This window comes from Copidosoma floridanum, unplaced genomic scaffold (genome assembly GCF_036245765.1).
Source record: "Copidosoma floridanum isolate Cflo_tuat_1 unplaced genomic scaffold, Cflo_Japanese_pri ptg000025l, whole genome shotgun sequence".
Lineage (NCBI taxonomy): Eukaryota > Metazoa > Arthropoda > Insecta > Hymenoptera > Encyrtidae > Copidosoma > Copidosoma floridanum.
The window spans coordinates 2,752,882-2,775,673 of NW_028321902.1; the positions used below are offsets into that span (position 1 = coordinate 2,752,882).

At 32.6% G+C, this 22,792-nt stretch overlaps 3 protein-coding genes across 7 annotated transcripts in view; 1 reads left to right on the forward strand and 2 right to left on the reverse strand.

The window, feature by feature from the left end:
- The first annotated feature begins 81 nt into the window (after positions 1-81).
- On the forward strand, positions 82-1,545 carry LOC106646295 (uncharacterized). Its single transcript, XM_014362338.2, has 2 exons — positions 82-190; positions 337-1,545. Exons 1-2 carry the CDS (start codon positions 184-186, stop codon positions 1,251-1,253), a joined length of 924 nt encoding a protein of 307 aa, XP_014217824.2. The 5' UTR covers positions 82-183; the 3' UTR covers positions 1,254-1,545.
- Positions 1,546-6,238: 4,693 nt separating this feature from the next.
- Positions 6,239-6,752, reverse strand: LOC106641494 (uncharacterized). The gene is made up of 2 exons (XM_014355930.2): positions 6,674-6,752; positions 6,239-6,520 (listed from the first exon to the last, which is right to left on the reverse strand). Exons 1-2 carry the CDS (start codon positions 6,722-6,724, stop codon positions 6,239-6,241), a joined length of 333 nt encoding a protein of 110 aa, XP_014211416.2. The 5' UTR covers positions 6,725-6,752.
- Positions 6,753-14,479: 7,727 nt separating this feature from the next.
- tmod (tropomodulin) overlaps positions 14,480-22,792 on the reverse strand; it is a 73,221-nt gene continuing 64,908 nt past the window's right edge. For 4 of the 5 annotated variants that reach the window (XM_089595551.1, XM_014355971.2, XM_014355975.2 and 1 more), the window contains 5 exons: positions 22,632-22,786; positions 22,452-22,548; positions 22,228-22,375; positions 18,883-18,961; positions 14,480-15,914 (listed from right to left, as the gene is read on the reverse strand). In XM_089595551.1, the coding sequence (XP_089451677.1) occupies positions 18,885-18,961; positions 22,228-22,375; positions 22,452-22,548; positions 22,632-22,786 (477 nt within the window). In that variant the 3' untranslated portion in view covers positions 14,480-15,914; positions 18,883-18,884. The remainder of the gene's footprint in view (positions 15,915-18,882; positions 18,962-22,227; positions 22,376-22,451; positions 22,549-22,631; positions 22,787-22,792) is intronic. The other variant, XM_089595552.1, reaches the window with a different exon arrangement.

Consider the following 22,792-nt stretch of genomic DNA (forward strand, 5'->3'; position numbering starts at 1 on the left):
AACGCCGAGCACACGTGGCTCGGGTGCAAATACTCCCCGGCATCGATAATACTCAAGCGATTCCCGGTATGGCTCGGCGATAACGATGGAACAACTTTATAAGAGACCTTATTTCCGCGCGATAAACCACTTTTCTAGCCGAGTGGGGTGGAAATAAGTGCTATCGCCGACAATCGTTTCAGCATGAAGAGTAAGTCAAAGTCATTCTTTGCAAAGACTACTTATTGTAGACTTATAGGGCAAATAATTTCTCCTAAACTTAATATACGTCCAAAGTTCCCATCGACACTTTAGAGTTGTCACCCGTACTTGAATAACGTTGACCTATTATTTCAGATCTCCTTCGCATCCTCGTTTTCCTTATCGGTGTGATACATATCACCATCGCCTCACCTTTGGACTTATCAACACCCATTGAGTCTATAAGAGAATCAACAACAGAAATTCCAAATTTGACGGCTCAACCACCAGTGGAAATCGAGACTCCAGCAAGCAAATCAAACTCGTCAGAGACAACTCTACCACCTAAACCATCGCCAACAGTAACGACAGAATCAACTGAACAAACCACACGAGAACTATCTACAGCACCGACACCAGAACCGACTGAAAAGTCAACTGAAGGACCAGAACCAGAAACAACACCACAGCCAACAGCAGAACCGACGGAAGGATTAACTGCAGAAGTAACAGCAGATCCAACGGCAGAACCAACTCCAGAATCTACTGAAGAACCAACTGAGAGGTCAACAGAAGAACCGACAACAAAACCAACAACAGAACCAACTGAAGAACAGACGGCAGAACCAACTCAGAAATCTACTGAAAAAGAAACAGTAGAACCAACGGAAGGGTCTACTGAAGAAGCAACAGAGAAAACAACTCAGCAATCAACTGGAGAACCAACGGCAGCACCAACTCAGGAATCAACTGAGGAACAAACAGTAGAACCGACGGAAGAGTCAACTGAAGAAGCAACAGCAGAACCAACTGAAGAACCAATACCGGAACCAACACCTCCAGAAGAATTTTGTATTGGCGAGTGTCCAGAAGAAGATCCACCTTTGGGTGTCTATCTTCGCCACGAAAACTGCAATCTGTTCTGTCAATGTAGTCATGGCGAGGCTAACGTCATCCCCTGTCCTCATGGATTGCAGTTCAATGCAAAATACAAGGTCTGCGATTGGCCAGAGTCTGCTAACTGTACTGGTAATGGTGGCATTGAAGTTCCTCAGGTACTTCTTGTAGTTTAACCAAATAAAATTAAAGAGCATATTAAAACATATGAAATTAGGAGCAGATATTTGTATTAAATTTTGTTTTTAATGGTCATTAAGAAGAAAAAATGAATTAAAAGTAAAAATGTTTATTATTTTTTATTTATACCACCATAAAATATGCAAATATGACTGTTCGTATCAGAAATTTGATGTTGTAGTTGTACTTGAATCCTTTTCATACTTGCCTTATATAATATGTGAAAAGTTAATAAAGCAAAAACGACAAAAATGTAACTATTGAATAAACATAAAAATGCAAGCTTTACACTTGTATAGTGATTCATTAATATTACATCGATGATTGTGAATGTTAAAAAATTTAAAAAATACAAGGTGATTCAAAAATTCTGCATTGTAATAAAAATTTCATTGACTAAACATTATGAAAAGCATGGGTAAATGATTCACATAAAGTAGATAATTTATTATTGGTACATTCATTTTATTAGACGAACATAAAATAAATAAATGATTTTCAAGTTAATTACAAGTAGAAGATAATAAAACGTTGGTGTTTCTCTGTATCCCACTAAACGATGATATGTTCAAACTTGTCAATGGATTTCTTCTGATGTCTAATAATTGTACATGATAGTGACGACTCAATTTAACAAATCCCAGGTCCTCAATAATATTGTCGCTTACATTTACATGCACAAGACTATACAAATTCGACACATTCTGATCCAAGTCCAATGATTTGAGCAAATTATTTGATAAATTCAGCTCGACTGCATTTTTGAAGTTTTTCATCATGTGGTTAGGTAACTCTCTAAGTAAATTACCACTAATTGAAAGATATTTTATACGTGTATTAAAAATCGAATTAATAAACACCTCAGCCATTGTTGAATTTACATTATCCATAATTAACACCTCTAAACGAGGCAACAGTGACATACCTAACATACCGGATAATGGATTATTTCCAATATTCAAGTGTTTCAGTACATTTAAATGAACTAAGCTATCGTTACTCAAATGGTGAATCTGATTGCTCGATACATCCAATTTTTCCATAGATAGTTTCTCCTTCACTACGAATCTACTTAGACTACAGTTTGCTGCGAGGAAAGTTGTAACGCGTGGTAGGCGAAAGCAAACAATTGGATTGGCACTTGAATCGCACTTTCCAGTAGCACCAGTAAGTACTACATCACCAATATTATTATGACTTAGAGAAATGTTACGAATATTTGGTAAGGAATAGGCCGATGAGATGCTAATACTAGAGAAACCGCTATTTTCAATGCAAAGTGACTGTACTGTATCTGGTAAGTGAGTAAACACATCCTTGTGATTTAAATTGTTGCGGGACAAGTCCAAGTGTGATAGACCAACAAAATATGTGCTAAAGTCCGATGAGATGGTTATCAATCCAACGTTGCGAAGAGAAAGAAACTTAAGCTTTGGATAGTTGTGAGATATTTTAATTTCCAAGTCCGTAGAAGATGCGTTCTCGTGGAAATTGTCGTCAAAAATTATTGCTTCTACGTTTTTGTGATGTCCAAAAGCAAAAAAGTCCTTAGGCAAAAGATTATTGTTGGACAGATCCAGTACCTTCATTTGTGGCAAACCAGAAAATGCCCCATTGGCGATGCTTTTAATTCCGTTATTCCGCAAGATTACGTATTTTGTATTCTGACTGATAAATCTTTCGGACAAGTGTGAAGAACCCGAAAATTGTAAGGTATTATCGCTACTTATTCCATTAAATAGATCGTAAAAGCAGCCATTGATTCCTTGACTAACAAGTAGCACTAAAATAATTAATGAAGTTGCCTTATTCATTATCAACGGTGAACTGATTCTTAAGCAATGAAATGTATCGGTCTTGTAGAAATACAAAATGTCCACTAATTAATATGCATAAAACTTTAATAAAAATTACTTATATATCTTTATAAATTTTCTTATCTTACTGGCAAGACTTATATCTTATTTCTAAAATAGAATTATGAGAATAAAAAATTTCGAAAGCAACAAAAGGTAGTGTCTGATTTGCGTGGAATTATTCATAACTTATTCATACTTATTCATAACTATTAACTTATGATATATGACCAGCAATTACGAAAAAGGATTTTTTGTTCACAAATTTCAAAGTACTTACGTTATATTAATAAGAAAAATAAATTCAACAAGTACAAGATGTTAATTTTTTAACTGATCTATGCGGTGGCCAATCATGACTTAAAAATGTTTCCAATTTAATATTCACATGACCTTCCACGTGCTTTTTACGGAAAGTACTACTTCACTACTAATTTTTCAAACCCAGTTTTTAAACAGTAATCAGTTAGATGCAAAACATTTTGTTCAATTATTTAAATAGATTGTATGTACTTACCTACAAGGGGCTTTATTTCAACACCAATCCTAGAAGTTGAATTAAATGTTCATCATCTTAAGTTTTGAAGATATGAATTCAACAGTTAGATTTTTTACGACGAATACTTTTTTTATTTTGCCACAAAATTCAAATTATTTTTATCAACTCATACTTTTGAATTTTCCTATTAATAAATAATAAACAATTAATTTACAAAAAATTTTAAACGAACGTTTTCCTAGATCTTTCTGTCTCAAGCAGTTATCTTTATTATTGACATTTTATTTGTTTGTAAATAATTATTTTAATCGTTTAAAGCATATTTATTTCGTTTACTATTATTTCGTTATTATTTTTTATAAATATCTTAATAAAAATCGTGAGATAAAGTTTTAGGGCTGAGTTATTTAAAATATTTTTTTGTAAATTATCAAAAAAGAATTTAATTTTTTTTATTTCTAAAAATTTTATTACGTTATTTCAATAGCTACATTGTTTAAATTTTTTTTTTTTTTAGTATGATACAGTAGGTCCAAAAAACGCGTGTAAGTTGAGGAGACTCTTATCTACCATACGTCAAGTTTTAATTAGTTCTGTTATAATTACCATTTACATAAACAGGGCAATGTCCTTAAGACTTATCTTTTGTCTGACTTAAAGCACCACAAGCAGAATATAAAACTAGGTCGAAATTTCTACTTATAGACTATCATAATTTAACGAAATATTCAATTACTTCAAGAATATTTAAAGTATCAAAATAGCTTTTACATTATTCATGACACTAACACTCTTACTTAATTTTTTTTCCTCTTTTAAGGGGCGAGGAGGAAAAGTTTTCAGAAGATAACCTTGGTTGGGAAGCGAGAGGTAAAGTCGGATTTACCCAGGTGACGACCGACTAAAAACTAACCTCCCCTACGGGGTCAATCTGTTAAAATTACTACCCCTAGAAGACAAAAGGCACCTGAGAGCTCTATGCCTGAGAGTAAGAGGGAAATGATTTAAAATAAAAAAGAATTTTGGAGGCCAACTCGCTCTCAAAGGGATGAGAGGAGAGGCACTTACGTATCTGGGCGAAGCTCAAAATTTGGTTTGCGCCGGAATAAAAGTAGAGGAACCAAGTTTGGTGCAATTGCGTGTGAGTAGGAAGAGGGGCATACTTGTAATTGTGGGTGCGCTGTATTGGCTTACTCAGGTATATTATCTCTATGAGCAAGCATGTTAAAAATAAATAGTGATACTAAAAAAAAATAGATATTAAAAAAAAAAAAAAAAAAATTAAGATAATAACATGTGAAACAAATAGTGATCAATCAAACGTTCGATCCAACGTTGATAAATGTCATAAAAATACATGTGTATACAGAGTCCCATCTATATTTTCGGAAATTAGACGTGGGAACACAACATTAGACTTATAGAAAATTAATTTTATGCCAAAATGAATACATGCTACCAAAGACATTTCCTAGATATTTATTACATTATTGAGGACTAAAACGATTCAAGTTATTTTTAAAACAAATCGTATAAATTTTAATAAGCGTTGTTTTCGTCATTACAAACTGATAATTCTCAGTCGAATTTTCATCAATTCCCATATCCAAATGTACCACATTATTTATTTCACCTGTTTACAATCTCATTTATTTCTTGTCTTTGCTAAAAATCTCATGAACAGATTACCAGCTCTAAACTCTCTAGCTGATGGTCACTCCACTATTTAAAGTATACATAAACATAACTTGTGAGTTTTCCTGTACGTTTTAATGTTTTATTTAAATCTCTGTATTTTTGTATGAAAAAAAAAAAATTAAAAAAAACATTAACTGCTGTTCGCTTGCAGAGGTATCTGAAGAGGTAGATGATTCATTAAATTGTTATCAAAAATTAAGGAGTTTATTAATAAAAATTAGTCAGTAGTAATGTCTGTGTTGACTTTATTTCATGCCCATATAACCTCATAGTTGTCATTTTAGCTTTTACATTATTAAAATTCAAATTTACATTTCTTGTCATTATTTTCGGAATATTTCTATCATCGTTATGCAATGTGTTGTATTATTGAAACTCTATATATGAACTCTAGAAAATTCCGTAAGCTCTAATTGAATTCGAAATGATATTATCTGTATTCTGATCGAATAGTTTTTCGTAGGCAAATAATCGTAGATCATAAAACGCAACCGATAATTTTATACCATTCTCTTTGGATTTCCACGTGTCATCAGCTAATCACACTTTTGAAAATAACGTTTGACATTTACCTTGTCGCTTCTTCAAACATTTAATGCTTTTGTATTGACTATTGATAAAAACATGTTGTTTTCACACGCTTCAGGCCAAAAATATAAAGGAAACCTAATTCATTCGTTTTATAAGCGCTATGTCCCTCAACTTTTTACTTACTTACACATTTGAATTTTTTTGTTCGAGTTACAAAAATAAATTCAGCGTGTAAATCAACAGATGTTTTTATTTTCAACTTTCTTTCTACAAATATTTTGTGTATTTAACAATAAATTGATGATTTAATAACAAATTGAAACACAATCACATGTCTTTGCTTATTGTAATATCGTTTAAAAAACAGTGTCGTTTCGAGTACGTTCCCTCATGTCACTTAAGCAATCTTAGACCACCACCCTTTCACAACCTCCACAACTTTATCTTTTCCGTCGGAGACTGTCTTGATGAATTTGTCCAAAGAGTTGGGATTTTCCCCGGCTGTTTGCGTGCCCGTTGCGGATGCTTCTTCTATTGGTAACACAGCGAGTGCAGCATCCTCGCTGTTTTTTTTTACGTCTTTTTCTGCCACGGCAGTAGAAAAGTCCCCATCAGTGGGTTTGTTTTTAACAGTGGCAGTCTCGTCAACATTTTCGACCAATGGTTTTGCCTCAAGGCTCTAAAACATACGTAATAAGACATTGTTGATTTCATTTTTTGAAAAAAAAAAATAAACCATTAGATTTTTTCAAATAAGCTGAGGTATCAAACAAATTGAGGTATTTTTTAATTTGTATTTAATAATTATAAAATAATTTAACTAATAACTTACCAAAACCAATACGCTCACAACGAGGACGGAAAAAACTATTTTCGAGTCCATTTCGTTGCTATTGTTACGACTTTTCACCGTCAAGATTATCGTACAAATGAACGAAACGTTCGATCGTCATTAAAATTTATACAAAAACGAAAAAAAGGCTATCGCAACTGTATCCACAATATCGACGCCGTCAACTGTTCTTGGCTATTCAAGCAACACTTTATTAGCTATGTAATTGAATTATGTTGAACAACGTATATTATCGAGTAATGATTTCACAAGGTTATGCATATGCACACTATTAAAAAATTGAAGTTTATTGGTAGAAACACCTACGGTTGTTGTAATTTTTGCATTAGTGTTTTTAATATTTTACTAAGTTTAATTATACGATGTATCAATTACTTAAATATTCTTCTTGAATAAGTATAAGACCTACGGATGGACCAATATAGATGCTTTCGAAATTCGATAAGACATTCCAATTGATCAAACATCCAAGAAACATGTTTGACTTTGTGGATGATTACTATTACGTGTTTTTACCAATTACACTTGAAAATAACGATGACGCAACTAAAATCCACAAATACAAAAACAATTACTTCAAGCACAACTTTGCGCGATACAACACAACAAGTCAAACGCTCGAATCACTTTTTCTCTAATTTCTTAGCGTCCGATAAATCCGTTACCAATTATTTGTACGTATTCTGGGACTTCGGGGGCATCTATGCTCCAAAGGACACTCAAGGCCGGATAATCCGATTACTTTCGGACAGTCGAACGGAAACGCCGAACTATTATAACCCTCTTATCGGCTTTGCCGCGCTCGGAGCTCACCGATTTGAATGGGCCCCGCGAATTAAGCGAAACTTTGCCGCGGCTGCGAAGCTACACCTTCCGCAGATCAATGAAAAATCAAAAGTATTCCACGCGATGTAGAAAATATTGTTTTATAGGTTATGGGGTTCTAGAGAGGTTATGTTTGGACAGAGTTTCATTTTTACAATTTTCTTTTCCATCACATCTTGATATTTTGACGTTTAGAGAATTTTTGTCAGGTAGATGCGTTGATATTGAAATACACAACAATATAATTTAGTGTCCTTACTGGTATCATACACATAACATATATTATGCAGCAGTAAGTGTACTCGATCTTTTTCTAATGTCGAATTTCGTAAACATATATCTACAACCACTGAAAAACTTTTAATTATATTGTTAAATAATTGTTAAGACTAATATTTTACAAAAAAATTATGTAGGTACATGAATATTTATTTAATTCTCTTAAAATTTTGAAACATTTTTTACCATGTAAAAATTAGAGTAATACACAAACGAGAAGCAATTTTTAATGTTTTTCCTGCATTCTAAAATGAGAAAAAGTTAGCATTTATTATTTTATTGATTAAACAAGGAGTAATTCAGAAATAATAAACTAATCAGCGCAATGCTTGCTCGAGTTCTGTTTTACCACTATTAAAAAAATATTGTTTTCTCACTGCAAGTTTTATGTAATTAAAAAAAAAATATTTATAAGTTGCAGTTTAAACGTTTATCACATTTGTCTTTTATTTTCATTCTTGTAATATTATGGCTGACTGACTGAGCTGTTAAAATACAGTTTCTGAAAAAATTGTAAAAAGACACGTTATAAATAGAATTATTGAAATAAAACACTTTTTTTCGGCGACAATCAAAACAAAAAAAAAACTAAAACTTCTGGATCAAGTCAGACACAATATATATTCACGTCACATTAATTCCTCGTAATAAAAAAGTTTCTCTGATTGAAGCGAAATGAACATGGCCATACGTAACAAACGAAAAACCCAAAGCAACACATAAAACGAAGAGACCTCGCACAAAAAAACCACCCCCGAACGATACAACGATAAACCGGCACAGAGAGAAAATTCATCGTTAAAAGTCAACAGCAACAACTAATTGCGTTAGCTATCGATCGGCGTACACCCAGAGCCCCGATGGTGTAGTTATACTCGGAGATCGGTCCATCCAGCGCATACCCACCTCCGAAACAACAAACAAATAAAAATCGTGTTACACGAGGGATACTCCCATCCCTTTCGCTGTTGACATTGTCTCGTTGGTCGGTTCAACTCTCCCAGATGAGAGAACGCTCGTTGTGTTATGTAAATTTTAAAGCAATCGTGTACACGACTGTACCGAACGATAACCAAATATTCGTCCAAACATTTTTTTTTTTTTTTTTTTGACACATCACGAGTTTTTCCCTTAAAAAACACCGATTTTCACATGATGTAACTTAAACTCATCGTTTCAAAATGTATTTATTGATTGTGTTTAATTTACATGTTTATGAGTGGATCAATCATAAAATAGTTTATCCATCAATAAAAATAATATTGAAGTAAAAAAAGTGTTGTGATTTTAACAGGAGAGTCCGGTATACATGACACGGAAACTATAAAGATTCCTTCCCTGCCGTAAAATACACGTGACATTGGATTGACGTACAGGCGATAAAAAAGATCGTCACAGCGATACAATACCTTGGGTCGTAGTGATGAGTTTTGCTCGTGAGATTATACCCTTTAACGTTATTTCAGGATAATCTATATATACGTGACGAGTCGACAAAAAATAAATTTTGAAACTGAAAAAATATAGGAGCAACATACCTATAGCAACTATCGATTTGTAATGACTGTAGTAGATCTGAGCCAGTGAGCAGGTGACGCAATATCGAAGGGCCGCTCGATGGCCCCGATATACCCCAAAACGGCAACTAAACAGCTAATTGCGCGATGTTGATAATTTGCAGCACCCCCTTCCACCACCGGTGGATCAAAGCCCTAATGCCGAAGAGGCCCGTATTAACATAATCAGGCTAGAGTCGCGGTGATGACGGTGGTTAAGGGAGAGCGGCTAAGCTGATTGAGCCGTGACGCGTTGATGCTGTTTAACGCGGTGTCGCGGATAGAAACCTGATTACGGTTCATAATGCTTGCATATGGGTGGGAGTACATTTTTCAAGGGGTGTTGGGTTATTTTTATTGATTTCTGTTTGATTCGTCACCATTTTATCAAATTTTCGAATGTTGTAGCATTGCGTGATTATCAACATTTCTTTGGAAGCCGAAAAAATGTACAATATGTATCCAACTATGTATTAAGTATTTCATGAATTATAAACTTTTGTCATTTTAAAGTTGTAGCTGTGAGTTGGTTAAATTTTTTTTTTTTTTTTTTTTTTTTAATATTCAAGCAAAGTTTTATAGTAGCAAAATAATTAGTACACTGGAAGAAAAAAATAATAAAAATCATAAAGAAATTCCAGAAAAATCTTCCATTCCGCGCAGTAAATCGGATGCAAGGTGGCAAAAAAGGAAAAAGTTATTATTTTTAAAAGTAAAGATTATTGTTTCAACAGTGTCAAAATTATGGTTCAAAAAGTGAAAATTATGGTTAGATGAGTAAAAATTTCTATGCGGATAAGTAAAATTTATTAACTGATCCTTTCAAGGTTTGCTGTTCCAGCATAGTAATTTTTACTGTTCTTTACATAATTTTTACTATTCAAACCGTAATTTTAACTGTTAAAACAATAATCTTTAGTGTTAAAAATAATAACTTTTTCCTTTTTTGCCAGCTTGCGTCCGATTTACTGTGTAGTTTTTTCTGGAAATTCTCTATAATATTTATTCTTTTTTTCTCAGTATATCTATAATTGAAATTTTGCATATAATTTTTTTACTTGAAGTAAAAAACTTTGATTCTTGATCTAAGTAAAATCAACACCATCTTTCCTCTGAGGCGGAAAATATTTTTTTCAAGAAAATTCACGAAAAATGCCTGAAAAGCGTAAATATTGGCAAAAACCATCTTCCCTGTATTAAACGCTCTTTTGCCTCTTGCGCGAATCCCCCTTTTTTCCCCTCTGGATTTCGTTATCCATTAATAATCCCTCCCCCACCTCTCGATTTTTCTTTATATACTCGCCCACTTAGCGAATATTCAGGCTTTGTTTATTTTTCGCTTTCATTAACTCCTATTCTCCCTTGGCACGCCTTTCTAGCTCCTTTACGGCTCTTTTATTACCGACTCTTTGCCTTTTTTTTTTGTAAGTTACAGGTTTAACGCCCCATGCTGCAGGATATTTTTCTTCCACCTGCTTTTAAGGTTTTCATCCCCGGCTTATGTGCAGATATATAAATATAATGCCTTTTTTTTCTTTTTTTTTCATTCTAAGCAAAGTTTCGGAAAATTGTGAAATACGTGCCGTTTATCGTAAGATTTTTTTTTTTTTTTTTTTGTATGTATTTCATCCTCAGTATATGAAATTCAAGAAATTTATAATAATTAGGAATTAAAATTTGTGAGACTGCGAAAACTTTAATGAAGAAAAATTCGTATTTAAAACTCAGCGTGAAAGTGTCACAAGGCAAGTTTGAGAAATTACATGTCCATAATGATGTTCCCACACATTTATTCGTATTGACGACCATTAATTTTTATTTTGAGTTTTATAAAATAAATATTTTATGCAACTTTCATTTATTTTTACTAATAAAGACACAAGTCATTAAAAAACACAAACGCTAAAAGTAAAAAAAGTGTAACAAAGAAAATCCCTTCAATCGCCCGTGCAGTCTTTGATATGATTTTTCAAAGAAACCTGCAACTTTACGAGCTCAAGACAGCCGAGCGATCGTAAACCAACCGGTGCCTCTTCTGTGTATATGCGTCGATATTATGGCACTTATATCTTTTTTTCTCTTGTTTTATAGTTTCGCGACACGAGATGTATAGTACACTGTACATGTCAAACTGCGGCGATGGTGCGTAAACAAGTGTTTCCATAAAAAAGTTTTATTTAAAAGCTTCCCTAAATCAAAACGTTATATCTCTTGATTATATCTTAAAATAAATATTGTTATCTGTTTTATGTTAAGTTTTGTAACGTATTTAAAGCCAGCACCTGAAAAGAATTGAAAATTGGAGGAAATTAAATATTTTGGAGAAAAAAACAACCCCCTGGTTTTTGAAGAAAAAATTTACCAAAAATCCTCAAAAATTTTGCTTGCATAAAATTAAAAGATAAATTGCTTTAGAGATTGAAATTAATTAATTCAAAAAAAAAAATAAGTCATACATTATTATTTGATTCATGTACACTCGATCTCCCATTTTGCTGAAGAGATAAAATTCTTTGCCTCGAAAAAAATGTCCGATTTCAAGGGACTCTTCACAAATTTTTTTTTTTTTTCGTGTAACTACTCGTACACGCACGTTACGCTTTTTTTCGATAATTTTTCGTTTCGCCGAGTTCATTTTTCTTCGCCAGGAGATAATAGTTGTAAATCTAACGCCAGCATACACTGCGAAAGTAGAGTGTATTTTTTAGTTCCACTCCAAGCCCAACACAATGTCGCTCGCGTATGCGTGCCTATACGCAGTGTTTACAATGACACAACATCGATATAAAAGCTTTTTATTGTGCTCGCTCTGTTGATTCGGAAAAAAAAAAAAAAAAAAAAAAAAAAAAAAAAAAAAAAAAAAACTGATGCAAAGTGTAAGTTAGTGCACGATCGATCCACCTATGCGATGTGCCAGGTGTGAATTATCTCAAGGGGAGGCATGCCTCTAACAACCTGCTGGGTGTACTACACGTGATTTATGCTACTAAGAGGGAAAAGCTAATGAAACGGTTTCGCAACTGAGTGACGTGACGCGCGAATTTAATCGGTTGATAAGGCGAGTCGAGACGTTCTTTGCATGCTTTTTTTCTTTTTCTAGGGGAAGGATTAGAATTTAAGTTATCAGCAGTGAAATTTTGGTAAAATTTTTCTAACGTACAGTAACTGTTTTAGATATGGATACTTAAAACAGTTTGCGAAACAAATTTGTTCTAAAAAAATATTATTTTTTTGAGCTTAAAAAATTATTCATATTACTATTCACGTCCGCAATACTTACTTTCGATAACAAATAATGCATTACGTTAAAAAAAAGGGAAAATTAAGAAAAAATGTTACAATATTTTGAAAAATGTTTTTAAGCAGGTGTCCAAAAACTGTTTTTACTAAATTTAACGGAAGTAATTGAAAATAAAAAAAATTACAGTACAAGTATTGTAGTACACTTTTGAAAAACATTTTTTTGTTCAAGTGCTGAAAAATTTTTCAAATAATTTTGATTTTTAGACATGTGTTCACAGGTACTGACGAAAAAACATGACAACAGTTTTATTATTTAATAAGTACATAACTTTCATTGCCCAAGTGAAAAAAATTAATGCAAGCAATTATCAATTTTGCTGTTTAAACACGAACCTATCATACTTATCAATAATAAAAAAAATCATTTGATAAGTAGGATGGAAAAGGAACAAAAAATTAAGGTAAAAGCAACAAATTTTTTTTTTTAATTTTTATATATTTATGTAGCTTTGAAAAATCTTTTACACAGAAAACACGCATTTTACGAAGTAAAAGCATAAAAAAAACTTTGCTGGTCTCAAGTGCGGTGCAATTACCCATAAAATTTCTTTTACCCCTTCTTACCTACTATATTATATATGCGTGTTGGCAGGAAGAAGTGTTATTTCGTGAAATCACTACTTTTGGGCCACAAGGGCGTAAAATAAGATCTTTGGTGAGTGTCAAATTTTTTTCTGCAGGCAAGGAAAAAACAAAAAAGAAACAGATGAGGTTTTGTGGAATAAAAGGCGTTGCGTGAGCAAAAGTTTTGTTTTGTTTTTGTTCTTTTATTTTGCGACAAAAGTGTTATAAAATGAATTTTTTCCCGTTCGTTTCGTCATTTCTTTAAAGGATCGCAACCATGATACAAGGTGATCTTCACGCAATGCAAATAACGCACATAAACGTCACATAGACGATATTCTATTTCGCTTGCATAATCATAATAGTAATAGTACAGTAATGATAATTATAATTTATGATAATAATAAAAATAATGTAGTCTGACTTATATAAAATAAAGATTACAAGCATGCACTTACATCGTAGTGATGATTGAAATTAATTGTGTATATGTACGTACTACGGATTAGTAATGGCAATTTTTTTTTCTTTTCTTTTTTTACAACAATTTGTTCAATCTCCAACTTTACATTCAGAAATGTAATATTCATATAAATAGCCTTTTTTGTGTGATCCTCTTTATCGATCTACTTAACCTACCACTTCATTTGTTTGTGCACATACAGTTTCATAATTGAGCAGGGTAGCGTGTGTATATTTTGGTGATAATCATACGTGTGTATTCTATATTTTTTTTTTTCGTTTTTTTTTTTCTTTTCATTACTAATAATCGTTATTTTTTATTTGTTTCTGAATGCAAATACAGAAATAAGAGAACTAAACACGTGCAAAATGTACAGACATTCAGAGAGTTCGTTAATTCGGTGAAATAAAAATGTGTGCTTATCGCGACTGAACGTATACAAGTGTATCGCCTGTGTGTCGACGAATTACTATGTGTATGGGTATTTTTTATTTTTATAAATTAATACAATCTTGAAATATGATGGTTTCGTTTACGCACAGAGACTCCGGTACCACGAGAAACAAGGACGGAAAGCATTGTATTGGGTAGTTTATTTTTTCGTAATTTTTTTTTTTTTTCAACTATTTTTCCAATATTATTAATTTTTAATCGTGACAGCGCATTTTCGGTAGTTCACGCAAGTGACATTACAACAGACACATTGTTGCGACACGCGAGTGTACAATTTAGTTTACATCCCCTTTGCTCGACCAGCTCGGCAGCATTTTGAAATTTTTTTTTTTTTTTTTTCAATAATTTTTATTTTACAACATCCTTTCACAGATGTTAATAAATTTCTTTTCCTAGCTCGAGGGTAACATACATATTTGTTATGTTGACATTGCTCATATCATCGTTTGAGCTTCATTCTGTTTGACGATTACGTCTAAGCTACAGCTCGTTTCTCTCCATCAGGAGGTACACATAAATCATTCGAGCCACGAAAATTGTTATCAAAACCAAATATATATATATATGTATATATATATATATATATATATATACTTTTTTGTTGTTCAAACAATAAAATATGCCCTTAAAATTTCGTCCCTATGTACTAAAAACTGCCCCGCGAATAAAATGCTGTATAAAATATTACACAAAGAGAACAATTAAAAGCGACTCCATTAACCACGAATAAAAAGTTCGTACGCGAACAAAAAAAAAAAAAAAAAAAAAAAGTAATTTTCACAAACACCATGTACGTACTATTATTTTAAGTTACGTGTACATATCGTAAAAATTTTAACCGTACATACATATACATATATATATTTTTATTTTATTTTATACATTAGCAATTCTGAAGCTTTATCCGCGTACTCGTTGAGAAAAAAAAAAAAAAAAGAAAAAAAAATGTAAAAATTAAAATCCATCATGTACAATTTATATATAAATAGACAGAGAAAGCACTCGCATATAAAATCTCTTTTCACAGCTTTAGCGAGTAGCGCACATCGACAGCAAACACTTAAGGCGCGAAATGTATACTCGACTGCGTTGCAATCAACTCGTCGATCCACTGATTGGAAAAGCCATTCATCCATCCGTCCTCTTCTCTGCGCCATCAGCAGTTAGGCAATAAGCTTCCCAGCTTCCACACCACAACTCACTGTGCGTGTATATGTGTATATAACATGTGTATGTGTCGTCTTTGTGTCGATCAAAATTTCCAGACTGATCTTGAATTGCGTATAATCGTCGAGTGTATCGTCCGACGTTCGGTCGTCGGGTGTAATGTGTACGTGCATTGTTTTTGTTTTAAATATATGTATATATACTCTAATAATAATTCAAAACAATTAAATTATCTCGCACATATAGCATTTATATCAATCCTAAAGTGTAAAGCGTGTGGGTTGCCTTAATTGTTTTTTTTATTTTTTTTATTTTTTTTTTTTCATTATCATTATCATTTTTTTTTTTTTGTATGTCCTTTTCACTTTTTTTCATGATCATCATCATCATCAAGATAGATGTGTATGCATGTATGTGTGTGGGTGTGTGTGCTATATATAGAGTACTTGAGTATATAATATAATTATATATACAGCGGTGTGGTAAGGAGTGTCTAAAGTAAAAAGTAATAATTTTCTTTTTCCGTATATTATAAATATACCTAGGAGGTCGAGAGACAGGAGGGCCACATTGCATTAGGATGCCGCCACCCCGAGCCGGGACTGCCGTACTGTAACAGAACACCCAAAGCGTGTGTCAATTTTCTTTTTTTCTTTTCGTAAAAACACTTTTTATTAGTTCAATACTCTTTGAGGATTTTAGACTTTGATTTTCACAAAAATTAACTTTTAGATCCGTTTCACTGTAAATGCTACAGAGGAAATATTAGTTAAAGTAATTTTTACCGTAAAATTACACCAAAATGAATTTTATGACCTTTATAATTAGAAATTCCTGATAAAAGAATTTTACTGTAATATTATGGTAAAATTTATTGTTGTTCTTTTCTCCGTATGTATAAATGTAAAGCGATTTCGTCTAAAATCCTCTTGACATGGTTACACGTGTCAAAGGCTTCACTGACTGTCATGGGATGTCAATGAAGTCGAGCAAGGGTTTAATGACCGTGTCAAGCTCCGTCAATGCAATTACTGAGTTCCTCGCGAATGAAGTTTTTTTAGTAGAATTTAAAGTTTTTTTTTCACTGTATGAAAAAAAAAAATTCCGAGTAGAACGTAGATGAAATTTTTCGCCAACGAGATTCGAGAAGTGTGTGGTACGCGACATTTGCATTTTTGCGTTCCCCGTGAGAAATGCGATGGAAAAGCGTCGACGAATAAATAGAGAAGAAAAATGGGGAAACACTTTTTTTAGAGTAAGAAAAAAACGATGTAATTTATTATGAAAAAACTAGCACGAAAAATTTCCAAAATTTTTGAATATCAAGCAATCCGAAAAATTTATTTCAGTCTTGCTGAGAAAAAAATGCAACTTGTGAAACCGAACATAGATAAAAGAAAAAGAAGAGTACAAAGCTCTTCGTGACGTTGCATGGTTTTTACAAAATTTAATTTAAAAAAATACAATCATATTAAAAAAAAAACTCAAGAACATTGTTGAAGGAGCTGCTGTTTTTGACAAGATTACATGCCTTCGGGGAATAAAAATAAAACAAAACAAAACAAAAACACATCAAAATATCACACAGGGATGTAAAAAGGCTTTTTAAAACGAGGGAGAGGGTAAAAAAACTCAACACGCTTTCAATCGTTGCTATTAGTAGAAAAAATTGGTATTGCATCGACAGCTGTTCAAGTATGTAAATTATGAAGCAAAGCTGTTATACTTTGCACGCAACGGTGTCGTGTATTGTTATATATTAATTGTTAGATCACTTCATTCGACAAGACATACTGAGAAACGCAAAACTGTGATTTTCTGTATAGCAATGAGTTACGAAGAAATTTTTATTATTAATATGAATTTACGTGTACCATAATATTTTTCTCAAGTAATAGCCCTCAAATTTTTTTTTTTTTGTAAAGAAAAAGCTATTCGTTTGTGAAAAAAAAACACATTTTTCAAACAAATGTAAGCTTATTTAATAAATAAAAGCATAACTACTATGTGCAGCCCATCTTTTGAGAAAAAAATCTGCTTCTTTCAAACAAAAAACTTTAAACATACAGCTATCCTACGGATTTTACTTATTTACATTGATATTTTTTTATTATTTTTCGTAGCAGTCAAAGGTTTGATGTGAAATCGAAAACTTTTTTGGATATTGGTAAGTTTGTGGTCTTTAATAAGAACCAACATTAAAATGATCCTATCTCTAGAATAAACATTATACTTTTATTCCTTTGAAATGAATAAAATTTATATGAAAGAAATGTTTGCACCCCATATTTATGTAAAAAAGAACTATATTATGAAAAAAAATTTTATCAAATAATCGCATTAAAAGTATTTATGAATTAAAATGCTTTAGAATATTTATCACATTCACAAAATCAGTAACACATTGTTTTTAGTTTTTTTTCTTCGTCAGTTAAAGATTATTTTTATGAGCATACGTCACATAAATACATCAAAACTTTATTATTTAAAAACCATCTCCATCTGCGAAGCAAAAATCTGGTTAGTACCTATTCATTCTCTTAAAATAGAGTCTTACGTACTATTTACAAGACTACGCGAGAATTTCAATAAAAAAAAAAAAAAATTTTTATTACTGTTAATAATACAGTACTTAAAAACTTTTCCGGTAAAACTAATAGCTTATATTTTAAAAGAGAAAATAATGTTAAAGTGTTTGAAAAAAAGGTATAAATGTTTATTAAAATAATGAAAAATAAGCCTTATTTTCTAAAAATAAATTGCGTTCAGTAAAATAAACACATGGTATTTAAAAAAAATAAAATAAAAAACTGTCTAGGAAAAAAAAATATTATTTCTGTCGACAAATTTTATTTAAAATTGCTGAAAAATATATGAAAAAATAAAAAAAAAATCCAAATCTCGTATAGCAAACAAAATACAGAGAAAAACAACAAAAACCCGCAGCCCTGGAAGCTTATCAATCAAAAGCCCGGAGTGAAAAAAAATAACGCGTGCACCGTCAGTCATCAAGTAGGTGTATACATTATCCGCTTGACGCGTCGATGAACCCCTCAAGAACTAGCCGAGCAAGTTGTGCCGTCGCGAACTTTGCTCGAAAATTCACAACGACGTTAACGAGTAACGGGGGGGTAATGATAATAATAATAATAATAAGAGCCCGCGCCTCCCGAGTTTTCGACTAACGTCACGCGAACTGTTGTTGCACGCAAAATCAACGCCTCGGGCCGACCCTGATAAGAAGCTCGAAACTTTATACCATTATACTCTGGAAGATTATTTCGTATAGGGTCGCTAAGAAAGAAAAAAAAAAAAAAGCCTACGTGCAATACGTATTGGTCCAGCGTCGAGAATCAGCGAGGTTTTTAATTAGCTTTGCAGCAAAGTTTACAAGCAGCAGCGAGAAGTCCCCGGTGTCCTTTAAAACCAAGATTTTTCGGACTTTCAGAGTGTACAAAATAATGCTAATTGGAAAAGTTTAATTTTTTTTAAGTGAATTTTTTGGCGAAAAATCTTAGTGGTGGACGAGATTTTTAGAAGAAGAATAAGCCAGGCGCGTGTGTGAGTGTGTGGTATACCTTCACTTAACAAGAGCAGATTTCCGGTGATTCATGTTAAAGAATCGGAACTGCAGTTTCAGCGTTAGGTCTTTCCGTACTGTTGGGAAAGAATGAAAAAAACAAAAAAAAAAGAAAGAAAAACAACAAAGGTGTCGTAAGTCGGTTTAAGGTAAAATTTTGGAGTTGGTATATATACGAGTATTTTCACACAAAACAAAAGGATATACATAAATACATTTTTTTTTTCATTGTATTTTGAGCGACAGATTATTAAAATGGCTTGAAAGAGGAAAAAATAGTCGAATTCAATTTTAATATTCTGTCTGAAAATTATCCTGGAAAAAAATGCTGCCTGCCCTATTTCCATTGGTCAATATTCTTGTTGATTTTTTATCTATCAATGTACGAAGTGTTGTTAAAAAGAGAAATGCGATGAATTGCATATACTTTGGCGTTATTCGATAGCTGTTAGAGCAATGGTTAATTTTTTAATTACGTCTTCTACTGTATAATCGAAAGAAAATAGTGTATTAATACATCATTTGGTTATTTGATCAAAAGTGTCTTACAAGCGGACTTGGGCATAGATGTACTTCTTCAATTGTTTTGAAGTACAATTTTTTGCAAATAAAATTTAAGAAAATTTTTATCAGGAAAAACAATGCATTAAAATTTGAAGAAAGAAAAAAAAAAAAAAAAAAACGTTTGGAAAATAATTTAAATTGCTCAATAATAAAGATTAATATCTCAAATTTATTTTGCTTGTCTGGCAGAAAAAGAGTTTTTTCAGCACGAAGGATACAATTTGTGTATTAAAAATAAACAAAATAATTGTACCCAAGTCTGCTTTCAAGCTTGATTACGTTGGTTAATAGATTGATAAAAGTAAGAGCCCGAGAAGTGCTGATACTAAAAAATTCAATGAATGAAAAAAGAGTTTAGCTACTAGCTGTGGAATTTTACAGAAATATTTTATGAAAGTTGTGTCTTTGTACTGAATTGATTACATCAAGATACCTATAAAACTGTGCATGTATTTTAATAAATAATGAGAATTTTGTCGACGAATCTATGGTGAATTGTATTATTTCGTGATGATACTGGTTAGGAGGACAATCTAAACTACTAACTTTTTCAACACATTTATAACCAACAATAAGTTATCAAATGAAAAATCAACGACACGACGCTACATGTATCTTTTAACTACATCAAATCCCTTGTGAAATAAACTCCAGTGACTCTAGTAATAATTAAAATAGAAAGTTTATACCCAATTACTTTTTTCCGCAGAATAAAACGTCGAACATGACTTTGTTAATGAACGAAATTTTTTCAATTGAGACAAGTTCTCTCTTCGAACATACACATGAACCATTAAATGAAAAGAGTTAAAAATTGACGATATTGCAACTCAAATTGTTAAAACTGATGAATAAAAATATCATACAGATAAAATTGTAGTCAAAACATTAAATGAAACCCTTCTTCTAAAAACCGAAGAAACAATTTGAACTCCAAACCATCAAAAGAGTTGGAAAAAAAAAAAAAACATCGTCACCACTGGCGTCTACTCACGCAATCCTCGAGTACAAAAAAAAGGGAAGAAGAAACATTGTTTAGGTCATATGCGGACGAAACCGCCGGTGTTGGAGCCGCGCGACGGACGCTCCGCCTCTTCGTCATCCTCGTCCTCTTCGACAAGCGCGGGCTCCTCGAGTACTATTTTCATGATCATTCGCAACTTGCGCGCTTTCTCCACGCGACACACTATGGTTCCGGGCAACATGAAATTTCAGGGCTGGTTAAATTGACGCTTCGATCGTAGTTTTTTTTATTAATTTGTACCATGAGTTTCGTTGAAAAAAAAAAAAAAGTCGATACACGTGTAAAACATACAAAAATCGGCGAGAAACTTTTTTTTTTGGGGGGAAAAAAAGATTATTGAAAACATGTGTGAATGAAGAGGGAAAAAACGTATGAACAAGGAAAAAGGACTTTTTTCTGGAATGGGTTGTAAGTTGTTTTGTTCAGTAGCAAAAAAATATTTACACGGTATTTACACATGACAGGAAAAAAGCTACAGTAACGATACAAAAACATGTAAAAAACGCACGTATAATACAATACTTTATCGCAACGAGACAAACTATAGACAGCACGAAATTTGTTCATTTTTTTAAATGCAAATCAAAACAAAACTGATCTTTTCAAACTCCGAGTCACTGGTAGTAGGTTGTGCTACTGGAAATTCCAAAAAGGTAGTGTAAGCACCAGCATATGTGATATAAAGCAAGTAACACGCCTAAATTTTCAATAAAATCCTTTAGCTATCACTAACGATGACTTGAGTGATAGCATGTTTGGTACACGGGTCAAGTCCATCGGGAAAAAGCTTGTATACATAAGCGTGACAATTGGGGGAAAACTCGGGGATTTTTTTTTTTTTTTTTTCTATAAAGTAAACATTAAAAATCGTAAAACTCGTACCAGTGAATTCAACGCTATACTCTTCGTTTTTGATTCGCTTTACTGAAAAAAGAAAAAATCTCATTCTCAGTCAAGACCATGTATGTCATGTTAAGAAAGTTAACGCAAAATTATCGCAAGGTTCACGTGTGGATGTAGACAAGTCATAAATTTATATAATACGGACGAAACAAAAGGATAACTCTTTCAAGTGCGGTATAAAACGTTGCAAGGGTGGAAAAATAATTTTAATGAACGAATGCACAGTTTGGGGGACGGGGGACAGACACTAAAGAAAGACACACTGTTTTATTTGGCAGTTTTGCTCTTTTTTTAGGGTATCATAATTACCTCAATGGCCGCTAGCTAAGACAGAATTATGAGTAAGTGATAGCGGATTCATATTGTGATTGGTGGTGGTGGTGAGTATTGCTACGTTTGAAATTTTTTTTATAGGCACTAGGTGAGAGACTACTACGAAGCGGTAAGTGACATGAATTTTTTAGAAGCATTTCGTTGCATAATCCTCGTTGTCGGCCATACAGTTGCTTCCATCTGCAGTGAAAAGAGCGAAAGTTGTGTGAGACAGAAAAGTGAAGATGAAAAGAAATTAAAATAAATAATGTTACAAAATTGCAGTAGATCGATAGGATTAGTTTACAGTAAAGCGACGGATATAGAGTGTTATTTTGAGCATCTGAAAATAATGAGTGATCGGAATAATCAATATTGACGTTTCCTGAAAATAATCTATTGATTAATCAAGTTTCCTGGTTTCAGTCCACAAAAATGTTCTCGATCTGACCTAAATATATAAATATAAATCCGCCTTTCTCTATCAATTGACGGAATAAATATATAATGAATTGAGAAAAAAAACTTGGATGTACTTACTCCTATCAATGTTCCGCTGTAAGTGCGCCGCTACTCTATGTCTTGCGTCGTTGAATTCAAGGTGTAGGCCGAGTCGGAGGAGTGAGGGGTTTTGCTCAACTAAATGTGTGATTTCCATTTCGATTTTGTTACCCAATACTTGAGACCTCTAAAAAAATTTGGGAAAATTGTTGATTCACTATGCTGTTGAGACATTTAAAATGTAAAAATGCTTAATAACAAACCTGGTTTGAACATCTGAATTCCTCAACAGACTTTGTCTTGAGAAGAGCTCTGACGAGTTTCACTATCACAGGTGGGCTTATAAAATTCGTTTCAACGCTAAAATAAAAATAAAATACGTTTTATTTTTGCAATAAATACTAATTTTATGAAATACATACACATAGGTATCAAATACTCACTTCAATACACGTATAGTTGAATTCTTCTCTAGGGTTTCTGACAGTCTCAGCGCAGTCTTGTCTGTGAGTCCCACGTTTGTTAAACTGAGGGTTTCTAGGTGTGAGTTGCCTTCCAGAGCTTCGAATAATTGGATGAATTTTTCATCAGATATGTTCTGCAA